At 48.5% G+C, this 21193-nt stretch overlaps 1 protein-coding gene across 6 annotated transcripts in view; it reads right to left on the bottom strand.

The window, feature by feature from the left end:
- The window catches only part of LOC126575619 (protein bric-a-brac 1-like), a 120208-nt gene that overhangs the window by 21362 nt on the left and 77653 nt on the right, over positions 1-21193 (bottom strand). For 5 of the 6 annotated variants that reach the window (XM_050236404.1, XM_050236405.1, XM_050236402.1 and 2 more), the window contains exon 3: positions 6028-6085. The exons of the other annotated variant lie outside the window; for it this stretch is intronic. In XM_050236404.1, coding sequence (XP_050092361.1) covers positions 6028-6085 — 58 coding nt within the window. The remainder of the gene's footprint in view (positions 1-6027; positions 6086-21193) is intronic. 6 annotated transcript variants of the gene reach the window in all.

Raw genomic sequence — 21193 nt, forward strand, 5'->3', positions numbered from 1 at the left:
AAAAAAGATATTAAAATAACCGGGAACACGAGAAGATTAGATATTACGCGCGATTCATTGCGAAGCATAACACGTGCACTCGAGTTCCGAGGCTACTGCATTATCATGGCATGTGGCGTGGCGATTGTGTAAATTGCTTGAAGCACTCCAATATCGCGCCAAAAAATCCCTTCGCCCGCCATTGGTGTCGATGATGACAGCCGCCGATGAAGGGGTTCAAAGGAGTTGCGACCGAGGTGGGGTGGATGGGGCGATGGCGGCTGCAGTTATCATGTGCGCGGCGGGCTTGAAAGCGATTTGTGTCCGCACAGACACAGAAGACGGCCTGTGGAGACTGTGGCTGGAGACACATGGAGCGCTCCGCTGAGCCCTGAACGCTTTGTTTACAAGAAATCATATTCTAAATAGAGAGCGTAAAAGACAGAGACAGAAAGAAACCAGTCTGTCGGTTGGTTTTGGTCTTGAAATATATTTAAAAAACAGTCTGGAGACGATGACGACGACGGTGGTGGCGTGGAGCGAATGAGAAATGTGAAGGAAACTTTTCTTTTGTCGGATGCTATTGTCGGCCACCCATTACCACCCCCCACAACTCCATAGATTTTTCCTGCAGAACTAAACATTCGCCTCCGTGAGAGAAGCTATTTTTACAACGCGAACACCGCTTGCTGGATGGATGAATATTATATTTACGCGAAAATTCAAAGAAAAACCTGCGCTCCTGCCGCCCGTGGTTTGACAGAGAGAGATAGATAGAGAGAGAGAGAAAGATGATTAACAACTCCGGGCATCCCAAAAATGGCCGACAAACCACCGATTAATCGGTGTGGAGATCATTACTCATCCCTCGGATTCGTGACGTCGTACCGGAAGGATCACGGCAGTGACAGCAGCAGGATTAGCGGCGGATGGAAGCTCCAGCTTCGAGCCCATCATTGGCATCAGCGCATCAGCCGGAAGAAGGCGGGAGCGAGCGAGTGGATCACTCTCAACAATTTAATTTATATCATTTTCCAGCTCATTTGCATGCCAAATTGGAAGGTTTATTTCATTTATCGCACCCTGGCGCACCAACCAACGAGCAGCGTGCACCATCAGCACCACCAGGTGGTGTCGAGCCCGGAAACGGAAGGAAGGGTGTTTGGTGCACAAACGGAAGCAGTAGTAGTACCACTATCACTAGCGGTGGTGTTGGTGCACTCAATCACAACTGAAATGAAGCATCAACTCCGCAATAGTGAACCGCATATCGATATCTACACGTTCACACTCCGGGTATTGGCACTTCATTCCAACTGATTGGTGCATCCGTCGGGTGCTTGGTGATGATGGTGGCGAAGAGGCAGAAAAGAAGAAATCCTTCCCATCAGCATCGCCACTTGACACCGCGGTGCACCACTAGAGGCAATCCGTGGTGGTTCCCGTTCCCATCCCGGTTGGAAAATGCTTCAACCATGTAGCCATTCGTTGGCCACTGTAATTATTTTTATTTTAATGAACTCGTTCCGCGATTTTTTTGGAGCAGCAGCAGCACTGGCCACTTGAGCTCATTTGTTTTTTGGCGAACCAAACCTATTTTTATTTGGTGAAAAGTGAGCGTATTTTTGTGTGTGCATTGCACTCTCATTCACAATCCATCACTTGTGTGCATGTGGATTATGTGAAGCATGATGTGAGATAAATAAATGGAAAATATCTCGGAACGAGCAACTGGCCACTACTCGCCAGAACAGAAAGCCGCATACACAATCGCAACCAATAAATTAAACCTGGCAATGAGCGATATGGCGTACGGTGTGATGTGGCACCATCGACCATCATAATACTCCTCATTAACTGGACATTTGATGGAGAAAATGTTTTCCTTCCAGCCCGTTTTTACTTTTCCTTCTTTCGTTCTGCTTGATTGTTGTTTCTGTTGTGCTCACCGAAGGATAGAAGAAGAAGAGTGGAAGGATCCGATCCGGGAAAATTCCATTTCCACGACCACCATTTTTCTCTCTCTCGAGCGTGTACCGTGTACCGTGGACCGGTTGGTTCGCAAAAGAATATTATTTAATTGTTTTTTTTTTCTAGGACACCCCCGGTCCGCCTGTCTCCTTTTTGGCCCCTTCGGTCGAACCATTTTCTATGGTTGGAATCAGAAAAGTCTGAAATCCGCCTCGTCCTCTTTGCCAGCCACCCTGCCCGAGGGAGTCCTAACTTTTGGCGCAACGCAATGGTGGCGGAGGGTGGAGGGCAAAGAAAAGGACGAACGGGAAAACACATAAAAGAGGAAGCAGAAGCATAAGAAGAGAGCGAAGGTGAAGGGAGAAAGAAAAAAAAATTAAATAATTCCTCAAGAATAAAGAAGAAAAATTAAAAATCTACCCTCCCAAACCCTCCCCACAACCGCCACCTCTCTTCATGCTCCCTTCCGAATGCATAATTGTACACGTAGTGGGTGGACCAGCTGGCATGATTTTGGTGTCCGCGAGCGAGCGAAGGAGAAGGCAAATCGAAACGAGGAAAAAAAAATCTAATTAATCAAATATTTATTGCAAGTCCCGCGCCACTTTCCTATAATATTTCACCACCATCCCCCACCCTAAAAGGGATGCTGGACCGAGGGGATGTCCGAGGGGGGAGGGGTCTTCCTTTTATATCTGCTCCCTTTACTCCCCTACCCTCATTCGTCGAATGATGATTCCAGGGGGCGCGGGCCCAGCAATGTGCAGATCAGGCCGGTGGCCAGGTTGGAGCTCTGGCGGCCTGTGGACCTCGGGCCATTCTAATTGTTCACCACCCTCGCCATCGCCACCACCACCACCGAGACGCCAAAGTAATGGACAAAATTAGCGAATCTGGAACGGAAAGCAACGGAACCATCGCTGGCAGCCAGCGGCAGGCAACGGCATCCACCGTAAATGAGTCGCGGAAAAATCGAAAATCATCCAGCACCGAGTGCGAGCTAGGTTGTTAATGAGTTTTGAGTTTTTGGGCATTTTGGCGCACATTTTGTTGTTGTTGTTGTTGTGTGCTGCTGTTTGCTTTTTTGATATTTATTATGATTTTGTTTCGCTGCTGCTGCTGCTGCTGCTCTGTGCTTTTATTATCGAGGAGCAGCTCGCCAGCAGCTTGTGGCCCGCTGCGTTGAAATGCAAAATCGGCGACCCCAAATAGGACATCCGGATGGTAGAATAAGATCATCAGTGGAGGTGGCAGGAAGGGAGGAAAAAGTTTTATTATTTAGCAAATGTTTCCATCGCTCCTCTGTTTTTAATGTTTGGAGAAGAAATTCGATCCATTGGCCAGATTAATTGTTCGTTCCAGGGGGAGAGAGCAGCAGGCCTGGTTGACACATTCTGGAAACCCCAAATTCCAGGTACTTCCCCAACACCATAAGGTTAGCGAAAAACAATAATTTTTCCCCGAAATAAACCCTTAAGGGGTGCTTCCTAAAGCGCACAGAGCACTAATTGGAAAAGCGTGCACGCAGCCCGGTAATTGCATTGTGCAGCCTTTCCGGTTACACAGTGCACCAGACCCACTGGTTACATTGTCCTTTTTGGCCGGGCGCAAATGGAGAAAGAAAAAATCTCCCGATTCGGTTACGCGAGCTCGACGGATTTGTTCATTTCCTGGAAAAGGAATATGTTTTCCCGGTCGCATCCCAGATCGGGTTAGGAGGGTTCCAGAGCGTTGAGATGGAAAATGCAAACCGTTCAGAGGCATCCGGTGGAGGTGGTGCCCGACGACATTCCTCGAGGCACATGGCACACGAGGATCAAGGCTAACGAATGGTTTGGAGAGAAGGGCAAAAAAACGGGCGACATTTTATTCCTTGGTTTCGATCATCCTTACCAGGATCCTCCGGGTGGGGCCTTTAGAAGCAGTGATGGATGAAAGTTTAGCAAAAAATGCAAAAATGCGTACGCTAAGGGTACACTTTTCCGATCTGATCCGCCATCCGTACCTTCATCCGGCTACCAGAACTGCGTTAAAATCGATGCTTCCTCCGGAGCCGACACAACAGAGGCAACCATTGGCCACTAACCGGGACCATGGCCACGATATTCGCACAAAAAGGATTTATGTAGGCACAAAGTCAATCCAACAAAAGGACGGTGAAAAAAGAACAAGATTGCAAGCATCCTGCGGAATCCTTTCGGCTGTCCCTTACGTCACTTCAATCGCGGCTGAACCGAAAGAAGGGAAGTGGAAAAAGCCTCCACAGCTAGATGGCCCGGCTGGCGTTCGGTCGGCTGTAAGTGAAATGTGTCCATCGTCTACGCAGTGGTGTATCCGGCGTTATGCGTTACTAGCATGCAGCGGATCTGGTTGCATTCCCGCTTGTTTTTTTTGTGTTGTGTCCACCAAACTAAAAGCCTCTCAGCAGCTCTCACCATCTCAGATCGAAACATGCCATCCAGCCGAGGCGGGGCGAGGCGAGAGTGGTCCACCAAATGCGTCCTGCTGCTACTGGAGCTGGCAGGTGCGTAAGGAAGTACCAATTAAGATGCAGCGTACCGGAAGGATGCACATAATGGTGCAGGCAGGCTGGCAGGTTAGCTGGCAGGCTCGGTACGATGAGATTAGTGGCGGAGATCGCGCCTACGCCGGAAAAAGGATGTCAGTGGAAAATTGGAACCAAGATAGGGGCGGGTGTACGCATGGGTTTTTTCATGTGTGTTGTTTCTATGCACTCCAAAACGGTAACATGAAACGGTTTCACGGATGGAAGCAGCGTGGAGCAGCAGTGTCTGTATGTTACGGAACGTGACGGCAGCGAAGAATGCAAGCGACATTTTATGCTGCAACGACAGCGAGCGAGGGAAAGCGCGTTACAATGTTAGGGGAGAAAGCGATGGCAGAACATGTCCTGGCGCTTGATGGTTTCCATCGTTTATCCCGAATGTTCAAGAGCTTGGAGTTGGGTTGCGAAAAAAAGAATGTAACATAGAAAATGGGTGTACTCGGTGTAAAAAATGTATAATTTTGGAAAACTTATTTTTGGCAACTGTATATTGGATTGAACTTTTTTCAAATTCACGCCAAAGGACACGCCCTGACACGAGGCAAATGCAATCAAGGCTGGTGGAATTATTGGTTGAGGATAAAGGAGAAGCGAAATTCTGAGAGATCCCCGAGAAAAATGTCAATGGAACCGAATATCTCAAGATAAGTCATGCATCGGTTAGTAAAAGCGGAATTGAAGGTATCGTCTAGTGCCAGAGTAGACCATAATTTGGTTCAAACGTCACATCAGTCCTGGATTTATGATGATTCCAGCAATTACGTCCATTGTGCCATTAATTTGCTTTTTTATGTACTTTACATTCAATAATCAAGAATCGGTTATAAAAATTAATACTAAATCCACGATAAACATTTCGACGAAACAGGTTTTGTACAAACATTTTCATCCGGCTTTCATTATCTCGAAACTCGCATAAGACTGGTGACAGTGTTGCTCCCTGCAAAGTGTTGCTGACTAAGCAAAAAACCACAAACAAACGCGTAGTCAGCGCACAAGGAACCACGCGACAAGGAAGCAAACACGCAGTAACGCTCAACCATGTGTCTGTTGCCGTTCCATCGTTTCCATTTCCATCTCGTGGGTGTAAATGGCTCTAGTAGGAACGCAAGGACGCGGTCGCCAGCTAGGAAGCGACAACGCGACAAAAAAATACATAGATTTTTTAATTAAATCCACAACCAGCACCGCGAGCTCGTAAATTGAAAGGAACTCGTTCTTCCATTGGTCTCGCGGATGCGGACAGCGCACGAGTGTACGGCGAGCTTGTACGCATATGCAACGATGTATCGATGCCGTGTATTGGAACCATGTTGTCCATTGTGGTAGAGTCGGAAATGATGTTGGATGACTCCATTTTAGTTGAAATGTTGCTTGTAACTGAAGGGGCTTTTTTCGTTTTCGTGACGATGTCACACATGCACTTTCAAAAACCGGAGTTCATCTCAATTGATTTCCTTTTGTCGATAAGAGATATCATCAAATGCATTTCCTGCGAATCGATTACTTGCCAGCGATTGATGATGTCGATGCACCGAGCCATGCCTGAGAGTTTTCCAGTAGCTTAGCCTGCAAACGAAAAGGGAAACAACAGAGAAAACCCCGTTAATTCACCGAAGAAGAGAGAAAGTTGCGCCCAGCATTCCTTGATTTCAGATCCCAAACGATGGAACGATCCTCAAAATTACGTCTTATCGTCTTCGCATAATTTAGATTCTGGCGCACAAGTTTTTATCCCGTTCCCGTTCGAGATGGTGTTGTTGTGGTGGAATTTCATTAAAAGCATCGCCAAACCGGGCTCGCAATCGGCAAATCCGGCAAAGTGGCATTGGTCCGAATTATATGTCTAGCTCTCATTAAAATTGGCATCCCCCCGGGGGGTTGGGGGAAAGGGTGCAGAGAATTCTCAACGATCGTTAATGCTACAGTAAATAAAAAATAATCCCACGTAAGTATCATAATAAACGCAATAAAATTCGGCAACGAATTCCTGGTTCACCCCGGGATCTCTCCATGCGTTCCGGTTTCTCCGATCCGGAGAAGATCCCCCTTTACGTCCAAATCGTTGAGGATCGGATTTTTTTTTTTCGGTGGTTCTTTTCCCATTTGCCTGCTTGCTTGTTCCTGGCCGGCAATCTCGGTGGACGGTGGTGGAGGTTTTTGTGCAATCGAAAACATTATTATTATTATTATCATCGTCCTCACACCGCACGGCCCCTCGGCCACGCCGCTGAACCAAATGAAATGGTTTCGGAAGCCGAAACTTGTTTTAAATAAATTCTCGTGGGCCCCAGCGTTTGTTCGTTCGGACATTGTTCTTCGATTCCAGCGCATGATTAATCGTGCGGCCTGCGATCGGCCTCCCCTGTCCCCCCGACAGCACCCAGTAGCCAGCTGCGGCGGCCGCGGTAGGTGTGCCATGCCAGGGATGTGCATCTAGCATCTTGCGCTGACTCTAACTAGCACTTATGGGTGCATAAATCGATACTCTGGCCGGTATAATTTGCTGTCCTCATGCGAATCGAACCGATGCTGCGGCGGTGGCGGTAACGGTGGCGATGGCGTCGTGCATCTAATGCGGTGTGAATGGTCCCAGGGACTCGCATCGAAACATAATGATAGGGCCGATCGCCTGTTTTGGGCTCACTCTGCACTCTCCAGACTCTCCAGACCGAAGCTGCTGCTGCTGCTCCGTTATTCACACCCAGCAGACAAACCAGCGCTGCCTTTCATCTGGGCTGCCGTGCAGACCGTCCGAACCGGGTCGAGCCAAAGGTTGCGCCGAAGGTTGTCACAGGACCACAGTTTGTTTTACTTTATATCGGATCGATTCCGTCGAAATCGAGTGCAAATGAGGCCATATGTTTGAATGTTTAAGACCACACCACAAAACCGTCATAAAATATCTCTTCGCGGGTTTTCCCATTCATGTCCCGCGGCGTCGAGAGCGTTCGAAATGAATGCAACGCAGCCCCAGCAGGAAGGTAACGCCTCTTTGAATCCCGCCAGCCAGTCTTCTGAACGCGGAGCGAGCCAGGGAGCGTTCCGAACGAAAGTTAGGGTTGTGTTGGCATCGATACAATGTTTAATGATGGTCAGGGCGCGCCAGAATGCCAGAATTGAATATAATATGAAACGTATTTTTATGCGAACTGAGCCGCTCCGTTTGCTTTCTTCCATTCCTCTCTCGATTTCGGACGTACGATTGCTTCTCTCAAGTGGCTCAATTAAAATTGGAACAGCAACCGACAGCAACTTGTGACTTGCGTTCAGGAGGAGTTTTTTCTTTGGGGGGAGGCAATTCTCTTATGTTAATGTGCAACATAAAACAGCACGGATTAAATGTTGTTTTCGTGCAGCAGCAGCAACAACGTAACAGGGTGGCAACGTAACGAAAAACCACCACCACCATAATCCCTGGGTGTAAAGTGAATTAAACATGCATTCGCGAGGGCAATAGCCTCGCAGCAGTGGCATTTGCACAGATCGTTGGTGCTGGCAAAGAATCCACACGCAGAAGCCGGCGGTGGGGCTGGCGAAACAGAAGCGTTGCCAATCGGAAATTATGCTCCACCAATCTGGTGCTGGGGGGGATGTATTTGCGGCACTTTTCACCCCCCCGGACCCCAAGACTGGCTGGCCTTGCTACGTTCCTCTTGGAGCGAAACGACTTATACGAAGCATAAAACTTGATATGGAATGCGGTACTGTAGAACTGCGGAGCGAGGGATTGATTATGCTCGCTAAAGAGCACATACTATGCCACTCTGCGTTGGCAACAATGTTGCACAACAACAGCTGAAGGAGTGAAGCAGTTGTGGTCTTATTTATTATAATGCTCGTGCACTTTGAAGGAGCAATTGGTAGCGCATTTGAGCATGTGAGCAGATTATCTGAGAGAACAATAAACTAAGCATCATCATTACTCCAACTCGCTGGTCAGGATTGTTGGTGTGTTGCCATTAACCGTGCACAACAATTAGGAATTCAACTAATCCGTCAGGTGCGTCCAGAGAAATCGATTTCAATCAAAAACAAACTTTATCCTTTTGCATTGATCCGATGGTTTTTGCGTTTCGTAAATACACCAACCTTCACGGCAACACTGAGTCTAGACAAACACCCTGCCAATGCATCCCGGGGCGGTGTGCGGCGAGTGGACGAGCATAAATTCATGCGGAAGTGCAAAGAACCGAAGTAAAAACTCCTCGTAACGCTGGAACGCTTCAAAATTATGAAGTTCCGGAGGAGCGAACTTTTTTGCTCCACAACAACCGCGCCACCAGCACCACCACCACCGGTACACGGGGCTCTTCATTTCGTTCGCTAAACAGCATTGGCTCATGCATGCATGCAGACAGACTGGCAGGCAGGCAGCAGCTGCAGCGCGATTCCAGACTATTAGTCTTCTGACCATAATTTGCCTTTTGCTTCAACTTGTTCGAAGCGAAAGTTTTCCCCAATTTTTCTTCCTCCAGCGGCGCGCCACACCGATCATTCGTCGTCCTGCGTGCACGTCCTCGGCAATGCACTCGCCATTACACCGGCGCTGGTCCATCGGAATGCATCGGATCGGTATAGAAAAAGACTTTCGAAAAGAGTGGGCGCAGTGGGCGGGTTTATTTTTTTAGTGCCGCACAAAATGCCTCGGAGTTGGTGCATAAAGAGCATTGGTGATGACCCCCAAAGGATGGCCAAAAGTGCAACTGCACTCTGGCCACTGACGGCGATGAGGCGGAACTGTGAATTCAATTGCGATTCAGCGAAGTAGCGCATCGTTGTTCCGTTCCGTTCCGTTTCGAGGTATTCAATGGTAAAAGACTTCCATCAATCCGTCTAGAATGCTAGATGGCGAGTGGCCGGTCAATGGTTTGGTCACTACTCGAGAGAAAACTCCGCAGTGAAAGGAGGCTGAACTGAAGACGGACCTTTGCGCCACCGAAAAGTGCATCCATTCAAGTAGCCAGTACCGTTGCACAATGCCGGCTCTGCACAAAGGGCCAAAGTTTCAAAGGAGAAGAAGGAGAAGGAGTTTCACTGTTCTAGCTAACCAGCTTGGGTCTTTAAAACAAGATTCCAGAACGAAGCGGATGCAACCGTCAAAACCGTAGGTTTTTCTGTCGATTTAACATTCGCTTCCGACGAGATGTCAAGTTGTGGCTCGGTGTACTGCTTGATGGCCAGGGATACGGTCATGTACACGCAAGTACATGCCACGACACCGACATCCACTGAAACCAACGGGTTAGTAGCATTCGTCGTTGGACCAATTATGGATGAATGTTAATTGACACATTTATTGACATTAAAGAGCGTTCGAGGAATTGCCTCGACACCAGACGACCGGGCCGAAGCTCGCTCACGGTTCGCGAAGGAGCAACGGGAAACCGGACATTGTCAACGTTGACTCGGTCACGGAGCGACACAATATTCATATTTAAGATCTGGTCCACGACGCGGTGCCCGAGATCGGTCACCAAGGTATTATCAACGACCTTCCCTCCTCGGACACCCCCGGGACACCGACTGTCCTGTTGTTGACTGTTCCGGTCAATGGAACAACAACCCCGGAAGCAACCGGAGACGTTGGTCGGCGAGACGATGCGTTTTCCGTTTCCAGTGCTAATTGTAATTGAATGAATGATGGCCAGTACCACCATCATGATGATGACACAGTTTATCCAGTGTTTGCGACATTCCGATGGATTGTGTTCCCTTCGATGGGCGCTGAGGTGCACCCAAGTGAAATAGAGCATCATCGTGATAATTGACTCCATTTTATGCACTTCAAACGACTGGCTACTAGCAACTAGCTCATTCAACTGTGAGCTTAAGATTTGACTCTGATAAAACAATCGCACGAGGTGGCATTTCGTATGGGAAAGCGTCAGAACTCATGGTACTGGCAGCATCATAGCAGCAGCTGACGCGCAGGCATCCATATTTAATGCCCCGCGAAGAAAGAATGGAAAGAGAAGCGAAATACTCGATTCCTGGCACCCTGGCACCGAGGCGAATACATCAGCCGTCTGCTTCTTTTTTGTTGGGCTCCTTACTGGAACTTCCCCGGGTGGGGCAAAGATTCTGGGCCGCACTAAACTTCGGACCTTCGGCGCATCCATAGTTAATGTGGTCCGGATATTTTATTAAAACACATTTTTCCCATCCCCAAGGTAGAGAGCCGCTCCTCCGTCGCTCCGTAAGCTACCGTGTGCTTACACTTCCACTGGCGACCCTTCGCCATCCGGTGCCATCCGGTGTTTGTATAAATACACCTGACCACTGGAGGCTGGAGTTTGAGACGAAGGTCGTCGTCGAATTCATGGATTCAATCGAAGCTTCGACCGGCCAGTTTGTGCAAGTTCAGAGGGAAAAGGAAAGTACAATAAATATTGGATGACGAATCCTTCCGCCGGTCGCTGCCGGTGCCCGGTGAACTCCGAAATTGGAATGGATGTGTTTTTTTGTCGAGTGGGAGTGGATTTTCTTTTCCAAAGCCACCGACGACGCGGAGGAGCTCACACCATGGCAACTAGGCTGGTGCACCTAGTTCCCGGCTGGATAAGCTGCGCGAATATATCCTAGTCGCGGCTACTCCAAGGACTCCAGGGGCTCTATTAGCGTGCAACGTGAATGCGTGGAGACAACGCGCGATGCAACTTTCAGTGGCATGTTATTAATTATGAACGAGGAAGTGGCGCGAGCGGCACCGAGAGCACCTCACTCTCACTCTCGGTTCATCATTCGCGACGCTCCGCGATTTGTTGGCGTGGAATGACATCCAGGCACAGGGGGAATATCGTGAAATCCACGACTCGTAGAGCTACTTTTCGCGTAGTCACACCATGGGCCACCCCGGAGCATCGTCACTTCACACGGAAAAAAGACGCAAAAGATGGCCCCTGGAGAGGGACCACCGAGTTCCCGTTCGTGTGCCGTAGTCTACCGGGTCCGGGCTGCTGCTCCTGGTGTTCCGCGGATTTCTAAAACACTCGCGAACGGACGCAGCGCGTCCCAATCTGGTGCTGACTCCGGTGCACAGACACAGACGCTCGTCGTCGTCATCGTCGCCGGTGTGCTCGACCAGTCCGCTGCGAAACGTACGGCGTTGCATATTTTAGCGGGAAAAATGTTTTTAAATATGTTTTGATGAATGATTAATGAAAAGTCTTTCCATCTGTAGCAGGCAACCGGGAGGGGGGAGCAGTTGGGAGCGACGACGAGTTTTGTTTTTTTTCTGTTCCTCTTTTTTGGGTTCCCCGGGATTCTGGTGCTCAATGGCTGATTGGAAGGTAAGGTACGCTTTAGGGGCAGGGTAGGGAAGTGGGCCTTGTTCCTGGTTGCGATCCTTTGTCCGATCTCGACTCCACTGCTGGGGCTGAAGTTGGTAATCGAAAGCATCACACTTTTCTTTCCTTTTTTTCGTCTACCAACACGCCGTACGTGCGCACTGCCGATGGGGCCCGTGTTCTGGGGATATGAAAATGATTACAAAATCCGTAAACGAACGGCCTTGCGCGCTCGATTGCGCTCGATGACGACGACGACGGACGAACCAACGAGCCGCCGAGAGTGGAGATGCAAATCAAACCGCGGTTCGCACACTCCATCCAGTGTGTCTGTGTAGCAGAAAGAAAAGGAGTACCAGAAATGGTCATATCAAACGGCCGCTCTCGCACTGGCGAATGCTGGTTTTGGTTCCGAAAAAACACCAATCCTCCGAGGCCAAACAAGGGACGGTGACAAGCGACAAGCAAGGCCGCAAGGCACACCAACGGCAAAGACGAGGAGCAGTTCCCGGGGGGTGGAGATTTTGGACACATAGAAATAGTTACGTATGCATGTTCTGTCTCGACGTATCAATGATAAATGAAAGCCATTTCTTATTCACAACTTCCGGCCTCTGGCCAGTCCGGGCTGGACCCGGCCACGGGTGCATTTTGGTGTGTTGGAAGGATTTTTCTACATTTTTTCCCCTTGATTAAGAATCTGTGGCCCTTAAACGGTTTCACAGACACAGAGGGACCTCTGGAGCGTTGTTACACGGTTTGTCGGTTTGGATGAATAATGGAATGGCGCTCGCCAAGAACGCCAACTGCTTCGCTCCGCGGAGAGTGTTATTAGTTTTCGCCAAAGCGCAAATATGCAAATTTTTGTTGGCAAATCTTCAGCATGTCGAGAAGAAGCAACGGCATGACCGGGCGTAGCATTCCAAACCGAAAACAATCGACAAGGATGACGAAACGGATTCACTCGTACCCCTTTGCTATTCGTCCGAAAACGATCGCTTCTTCTAAGCCACTCACTCGTTACTGATTGATGAGCTGACATATTGGCCTCCCAGGCCATTCCGAGCAACTTAACCGAGTGGTGGAGTGTTTCGAAAAAATACTAAGGTAGCACCAACCACAATCGACCAACTCACCGACAGACGGGCGCAGCGAGTGCATCTCCTATGCAAATGCATTTATGTAAATTTATTGTAAAATAATCCCTCGCCACATAAACACATCATTAGGCAAAGGCAGGCTGGCAAATGAGAGGCTAGAGGCCGGGAGTCTGTGCTGTGCTGTGCAGTGCGGCCGATATTTGCAATCGGTTTCCGTCCTCTAGGTCTAGGCCGCCTCGAAGACGGTGCGCTCAACACTTGACAAATGGCTTCCATGGTGGCGGTGGCGGCTGCGGCCACACCAGACCACCCATGTCGCTTGGCACGGATTAGAGACAGTCTGGCCATCCGGCAATGGGCCGGAGCGTATTACACTATCTAATATTTATAAGCTTATTGTTTGTCTTTCAAGTGTGTGCCGGTGTGTGAGGCCGCGGACGGCTGTATCGTTTGCCGGCCACAACCGCGGCCAAGAGGACGCCAATAGCCGGCTGGTCTCGACGTTTGGAATACGTTTATCGTTGTATTGTTTGAAAGTTTTTCAAATTAAATATGCACATAAACTGCCCGGAACACTAGGCACTGGGGGGTGGTGGTGCTAGGGTGGGCATGAGCATGAGGCTGGCTGGACCGGTGCTAGCGGCTCCGTCCGTGCACCGAGCACCGGTGAAACGGTAGCGCGCGCAATACGCTATTTTACGATAATTTATTGTAATTATTGGCCACCCAGCCAGCATTTAGAACGCCGAACCGATCGGGCGAGCGAACGTGAAGTGGTTCGGATGCTGCGCCGCGAAAGGTGAATTGTGAAATCACCCGATCAGGAGCTACATTTTAAATATGTTTTAGCGTCGCCGTCACCGTTCACCCCGTGGAAAAAGTTAGTAAACTACAGGTTTAGTTACATTTTAGTAGCATTTTGTCCGCCAAACGATGGTTCTCGTGTGAGAGAGTAATTGAATGGAAGAGAGCTTCCGGTTGTAGATTGAATTCATTTCGTGCAAACACAACTTTCCGCACGATTCATTCACGAAACTAGAGGAAAACAACCTGGTCCAAGCAGAACGCATAATTGAGTTCAGTGGCCAGTTTAGTTCATGCTAAAAATGTTTCCAAAAATTGTACCCCCCCCCCCCCCCCCCACATTTACTGCAGTAACGCTGCGAAGGGTATAAATGGATTGCACGCGCTCATGTTCGCGGCCATTTCCGGTGAGACACATTTTTGGCAAAAATTTGGCAACCGAAAAGAACAACTGCCAGCATGCCATTGTGCACTGGAGTTTCATTTGATTACGTGCTGGAAGAGAGGCAAAAAAGTGGCAAAACCGATCGTAACATATGGCCCTCATGGCCAAAAGCGGGTACATTGTTTTAAAGCCGTTCCAAAGATCATGTTTTTCGGGTTCTCTTTGAGGACTCTTAAAAGATGACCAAGAGCAGATACCAAAGCACACGGAATGCAGTCCCAAGCGTCAGCATTATTATCACCTCGAAGCGGAAGCGGATCTAGGTGTGTGCGCCATGAAGCTCGCTCACTCGCTTGCTCACTTGGAATCCGAGCTGGTTAATCTGGAATTATCGAGAGGAATGCAGTTTATGCAGCCGCCCAGCTGGATAGCTGTGTATGATGAATGCATCAAGTGCACAAATGACTCTATAAAGCGGTAGATACATTTTGCGAATTTATCTTTATCCAGCATAGAAAAATGTGTGGAATCTCACGCATTAAAATTACGAGTAAGACCTGTTTAGAAGTGAAGGCAAGCGGTAAAGGCCACATGCCAATAGTGTAGTGATGATAGTTTGATGGTCAATTGATGAGTGAGAGCCACACTTCATCTCCATTATCGCCCAGGGATTGGATTGGACGGCATTCCTGGGGTTCCAGTTAGGTTCGTGTTTGTTTGGAATGTTTCCCTGAGCACCAGGGGCAAGGTCAACGTAACAACATTGTAGTTTAGTTTAACAGTTTTAGTGGCGCTTGTAGCGCAAGGTGCTCTATTCAAACAAAAATCTTAAACTATTCTCAAAACATTCCATTTGTCCACGTGCACAGATGTTTCGAGCGTATGTTTCAACCGTGTCTGGTCGTTTTATCAATGAGAAAACACATTCGCCCTGGTAAGGATTTCGCAATAATACGACGAAAACAAAAGCATGCGCCACGCCATGGGAGCGTGCCAGCTTTTTCAACAGTACGAAAATAACAGTGCGCCGTCATGGTGGATTTACTTTATTCCCGAAAAAATGCGAATCATTAAACAAACATTCCGCACATTTCGGAGGAAGTTGATCGAAAGCTGTGCAAACGCTTGGTACAATGAACCAGAATAAAATGTGTTCAATTGAAGAATGGGAGTCGTTTGCAGCTTCAAAACAAAGGCTAAGGAAAGGTGCTTACACAATTGCTGGTGTCCGTGAAGATGTACAACATTTACAAGTAGGTTAGGCTGAGATCCAAACGGTTTCGGCTCTAGAACAAGTCTACTAGAATCCAGGGCAACCCAAGATGCGATGTAATGTTAAGAAAATCTCCCTGTAGCATCGCCATGGTGGTGGAAGTAATTCGGAAGATTCAATTTCTCCCGAAGCATCCCGAACGGCCCGGAGAGGAAGAGAAGGATTTGGTCGACGAAACGTACCACGCCGTCTAGCCAGCGTCTAGCCAGTCGTAGCACCAGCAGCAAAAGCAGTTACTGGTTGCTGTTGGCAGACGAAACCAACGCGCGCGCACAAAAACCAGCCAAGCAAACCAAGAAGACGGACTTTCTTCCTTCCTCCGTACCGAGTAGAACGTCGAGAAGCGAGGAACATGGAAAAGGCAACAGGTTAACGCGTTCGCCAGCCGTGCTGTTCGCCTTCAGCTCGGTGTCGTGCCCGACATCACATCGACGTGATTCTTATACATAATAAAATGTACTATCACACCACTCCAACCGACAGAACCGCCGCAGGCCACAAGCGTCTGTGCGAAGCTCGACCTTCAGTGATTGCCGTGATAAGTCGACCCGGGACGATGCCACCCGCGATGCGCGATGGTGTAGACACGAGTACTTAACATCGTAATCACCATCGGCACCACCATCATCACCATCGGAGACTTACTTTTTTGGGAGGATTTTTCTTCACAAGATCCACTCTTCAGCCACAAATCCACGCCCTTCTGCGGGACTGTCGGTCGAGCAAATCAGAAGTGATTTTGCACGCAAATGGAGGGACGGATGAAGGAAGCATAAATCCTCCCCTCATAAGGGTGTGATAAGCTCTAGCTCGGATCAGCGAAAGACTAGCACCCGGGAGATAGATGGAGAGAGCTAGAGAGAGAGAGACAGTTTCTGAAAATGGTTTCCGAGTAAGTTATCAACCGGTATCAACAAGGATTAGGTGGACTCTGTTTTCGAGATTTCTTTATCGGTTGCTCACTTTAATCAAATAACAATCGAAGGCGTGAACTCACAGCTCGGAGACTGAGGACTGAGGCACGATTACGAAATAGTTAGCATCTCGCGGCGCGTGCTACCGATCACCACTTATCACCTTCGCCAGCGTTGCAGGAGTTTTAGGGCTGGAGATGAAGATGCTGGAAAGGTGGCACGCTTTCTCGCCTTCATCCCGCACCAGCTGCGTGATTTTGTAATTAAGAACAAATAGTTAATGATGGTCTGGGGCAAGTCTCTCGATGATACCGGCGACCGGGGGTTGCAACGATTCGTTTACGCTTTTCGAACAAACTCTAAACAGCGCGTCTGTTCACCATCTTTACGGACACGTTCTCGCGACACAGCGAGACACAACTTGGTTTCCTCTTCTGGTGCGATGATGCGACCTTACTCTATGCAGCGATACAACATTGAAGGCTACCCTTCAATTCTGATTTTTCCGTGTCAGCAACCACCCATCGTCAGGGGTGCTGCAGCATCACCAGAAGAATGAAAGTGCAATGAGCCACTTTGGCACGTCAAGATTCCGCGTGAAGTGTGAAGTAGTATTTGTCGTCGTCGTCTCTATATTCACATTCTCTTTTTCATTTGGCTTTCCATCTTCTCGCCGTTCCACAGAAAAAGTTGAAGGGGAGGGAGCTATAGCATTAACACCACCAGAGACACCCATTGTGGCGGTTGGTAGATGGTGATAACAACCGATTCATGTAGAAGTGGTTTTCATGCAGCGGATGAAACGGGACGGATGGAAGTGTTATGATGAGGATTAGTCTTGGCATAAGGCATGAGCATAAGATTCCGAGAGAAACATTTAGAAGAAGAAGCGAAGTTCCAGCTTTCTCCAGCTCAAACAGTGCGCACAAGCGCGCGCTAGTAGAAAGAACGAATTGTTTCAACAATCTAACTCTGTAACCGAACCCACTCTTTCCCGGGAATGTGGATCGAGGAAACGTGGAGTGTATGTGTCGTGACGCTCTTTCGGCACAAAACAAACAAAACTATTTTTGCCGCCCAACAAACCGCCTCATTGGCCTCCAAAAGCCTCTTGGTCATGATCCGGGAAGGGGCCGCCGTTGCTGGTATAAATATTTCAATAACAATAATCGACATTATTATCGGGTAAATTATTCAAATAACTTCATCCAGTGCGTGCCTATGTGCGGCGTTTTGCGGTCACCCCACACCGTGATGGGCGGCTTCCTCCAAACAAAACCTCCGGCGAGAGAAGAAAACCCGCGGCCCCGAAGAGAAAGGGTAAACAATCGGTCGGATCGGACGACGCCGTGTAGTGTGTGGTCCGGACCGTGCACTGTGGCCGTTGGGAGTGTTACAGCGTTTTGCGCAGGACGGCGACGGTTCGATGCGTTCGCTGGGTGTGCCACGGGAGTGACCACCCGGGAGAGTTGGCGGTTGGCGGCCATAAGGTAAGCATTCCCGCCGAATTTCGAGCGGCCAACCTCGATACGGCCACCATTCCTACAGCGTGTCGGCATTCGGCGGGGTACAAACACTCTTGGCCAGTCGCGCCGTATACAGGCGGGATGTCGGGACGTATGCTGGCCATCAATGCACGACGACGACACTGGTGTGGTGTGTCGGCGGACACCAAAGGACGATGCCGCGCTCGTGCGTACATTAGGTACAAGGAACCATTGTGCAGAATGTTGCCAAGAGTGTATGTTCTCTATTTTCATTTGTAATGTTTTCCATTTGCCATTACCCAACAATATGGAATTCGTCAGTTTAAAGAGGGCATTAATACGAGATTAACATGGATCAGAGTCATGAACAGAGTTATAGATCAGACTCAATGTATTTTGTACTGGTTTGTACACAATGCAATGATTTTAAATTAATGTGTTTTATAATTCTCAGTGACCTAAATAATATCGACGTGATGATCGCAAATCTCAAATCAACACCATCAACATATTAACATAAGCAACTCCGCTATCACCTTTAGTAGTGTAATTCAATACAGTTTTACAAAACTGACTATCTTTTTATGAATTATAATTCCAATTTATCCTAGTCTTTTGAGCTGGATGTATGATTAAGTTCTTAGGATCCTCTTATAAACTGTACATTGGATTTAAATTTGAGAATTTTCAAATTGTTCACGTTTCAATTAATAGCAATTGAACATAGCATGAACCTTTTGCAAAGAAAATATGTATTCAGAGTATCATGTTCTGAAGATGATGTTCAAGAAAAGGTAAAATTCATTAAAAATTCTTCGTTAGATTAAGAAGGTATAAGGCGAACATACCCCAGAAAAATCTATATAAAAACTCTACGAAAGCAGCGCAACTACTTCCATGACCAACTCATGACGACAAGCTGCAAGATGATGCGCAAATGAAACACCAACTGGTAAGGGCCATAATCTTCTCTCCAATCCGCCACCACGATTATGATGTGATGAATTAATCAGAATGAACTAACCGTTACGTTAATATGACGTTGAGTTCTTGTAATTCGGTGCCTACGAAACATCACTCCTTAATCGCGATTGATGATCGTTCGATTGATCGATTGTCCCCGATTGTGAGCTTTCTGCTCATCGTACCCCGTTGTTTCGTAAGACAACCAAAGCACAGCTTCACCTGTCATCACACTGCAGACCGTCTGAGATCGCGAGAAAACCACGGATCCGGATCATATCCGGCGACTGACGGTCCCTCGATTGACAGTTAGTTCCGGGCTCCGGTGCCGGTCGAAAAATCGGGCCAACCTCACCTCACGGTCACTGCCAATCATAATTTGGAACCGACATTTGAAGCGTAATGTGCTACGATTCTCGATCACTCTTTCGCTCTTGCTCTCTCTCTATCTCCCAGTTACTCTGGCTCTGCCGAATACCGAACGATTACAACTTCCGCAACCTGTAGGGCTTACGGGATGAGGTCCGTAGGCTCCGCCACGCGGCCCGGTTGAAGAGGGCAGAGAGTAGCAGACAAACATAAACACCGATGACTCGGCAGGGAATATGGCTTGGACCGGCTGATTGAACAGACCGACGGTGCCTCCCTAGCGAAGCCTAATCATGGGTCCAACCCTTAAGACCCCCGGGGACACCCGGAGGCCCGGAAGCTCGCTTGTTTCGCCACCTTACGTCGCGCTCACAGAAAACGGAAGCTACGGGACCTCGTAGTACGCGGGTTTTTGGCGGACATTTTTGTCTTTCTGGATGGCGCTCTCCCGCAAGTCTGAGCGGTAATCAGTACGCCCGAACGCAATTGAAGTTTACCGACCTTCGTCCAAGTTACGGTAATTGGTGCTCGGTGTTCCGCACCGGACCTTCCTTTGGGGTTCATTTCCTTTAGCGGTTTACTGTTATCTTATTAAACTGGCCAGTGGATGTTAGACCCAACCAGTGTGTCGACGAATTGTCGACGAATCCCCAGCTTCGATGAGCCACAGTTCCGCGACCATCCTCTTCCTCTTGGGTTTTGTCTATTAATATTCCACTTCCGACCCAGTTGCAGCGAATCATGGATGGTAAAAGTAAAAGTAAGTCATTCTAATGAGCCACATCCGCGTTGAGCTGAGATGATCGAGCAATGAGAGCTCTAGTAGAGAGCAGCAACGTACCGAGAGTAGTTCATTCCGAACTTAGACTTCAAATGCTGAAATAAACATATTTTCAAAAATTAAAAACCATCAAGAAGCACAAGTAATTTGTCATTCTGGACTCCATAATGGTGCACATCGCCTTAGATGTGGTATTCCTGGCCGAGGCCCATCGCGGTACTCCAATTTTAATGGTCACTCAAATTAAACTATCATTTCACGTAACCGACTTTATCGCTTCTCGCTACCACCGTCGTTACTCTCGGCTAGCATAAACAGCACAGAGCAACTATGAGGCTGGCGAGTGCGTGAGCAGCGTTCGAAATTTGAATCGCCCGGAATGGAATTAAAGTTTTGAGGGGAAGGATCATAAAAACGGCATCCGGCTGCATCCCACCGTCCCAGTGTGCTACTGGAAGAGTTGGAAGAGTTAGAAGAGAGATGCCGTTAGCTGGCGGCTTGGTTTTGGGGGTTTATTTCCTTTGCAGCAGCAGCATGCGGCATCATTCGACACAACAAATTCCAAATCCCCGATCCCTCGGTTTGATTGTTGACCACACCAGGGGCGCGCCTGTTTGTGAGCGCGAATTAAACGTCGGTGTGTCTCTAGGAACAGCGCGTGGTGGAGGCGCAGTTAAGCAATTATAAGTGCGTTTTACGATTCCGCGGTACGGAGAATAATTTGAGTTTAGCGAGAGGAAAGGCGTGTGGAAGGCGCGAAGAAACTATAAACTTTCGAACTTTGCTTCTCGCGCTCTTAACTAATTATTTATGACGAAGTTATGCGCCACGCATGCATCACCCCGCGGGGGGTTTTATGACTTATTGTATCTAACTGAGGGTCGAAGAAGGGAGTTGGGGATGTTGTGTTCTACTGGAGCAAGGCAGAGGAACCGTGCGGTTTGTGTAAACGGCTGGTGTGCAGCTGCAACCCGTTTGCCCAGCTGCACACGCTGCACATCTTCTGCATCCCGTGCGTAATAGCACAATGGGAGGAGGGGAACCAATAAAATATAATTATTCCAAATACTTTGTGTCGGATACAAAACGACTCCGCAATCCGAGGCATTGCTGGCGCGGCCTGGTAAGCGGGAACAACGGTTAAGGTCTTATTCATCACTTGTAGCGCTTCACGACGATGACGACTTATGAGTTGGTCTTCTGGTGATGGTGGTACATACCTGCAACGAGAGCAACGAGAGCAACGAGAGCAACGATGAGTAAATTGCAGGTGAAGAAGCGTTGGTGAGTAGTGGAGGCAATCCGACAAACG

Source organism: Anopheles aquasalis, chromosome 3 (genome assembly GCF_943734665.1).
Source record: "Anopheles aquasalis chromosome 3, idAnoAquaMG_Q_19, whole genome shotgun sequence".
NCBI lineage: Eukaryota > Metazoa > Arthropoda > Insecta > Diptera > Culicidae > Anopheles > Anopheles aquasalis.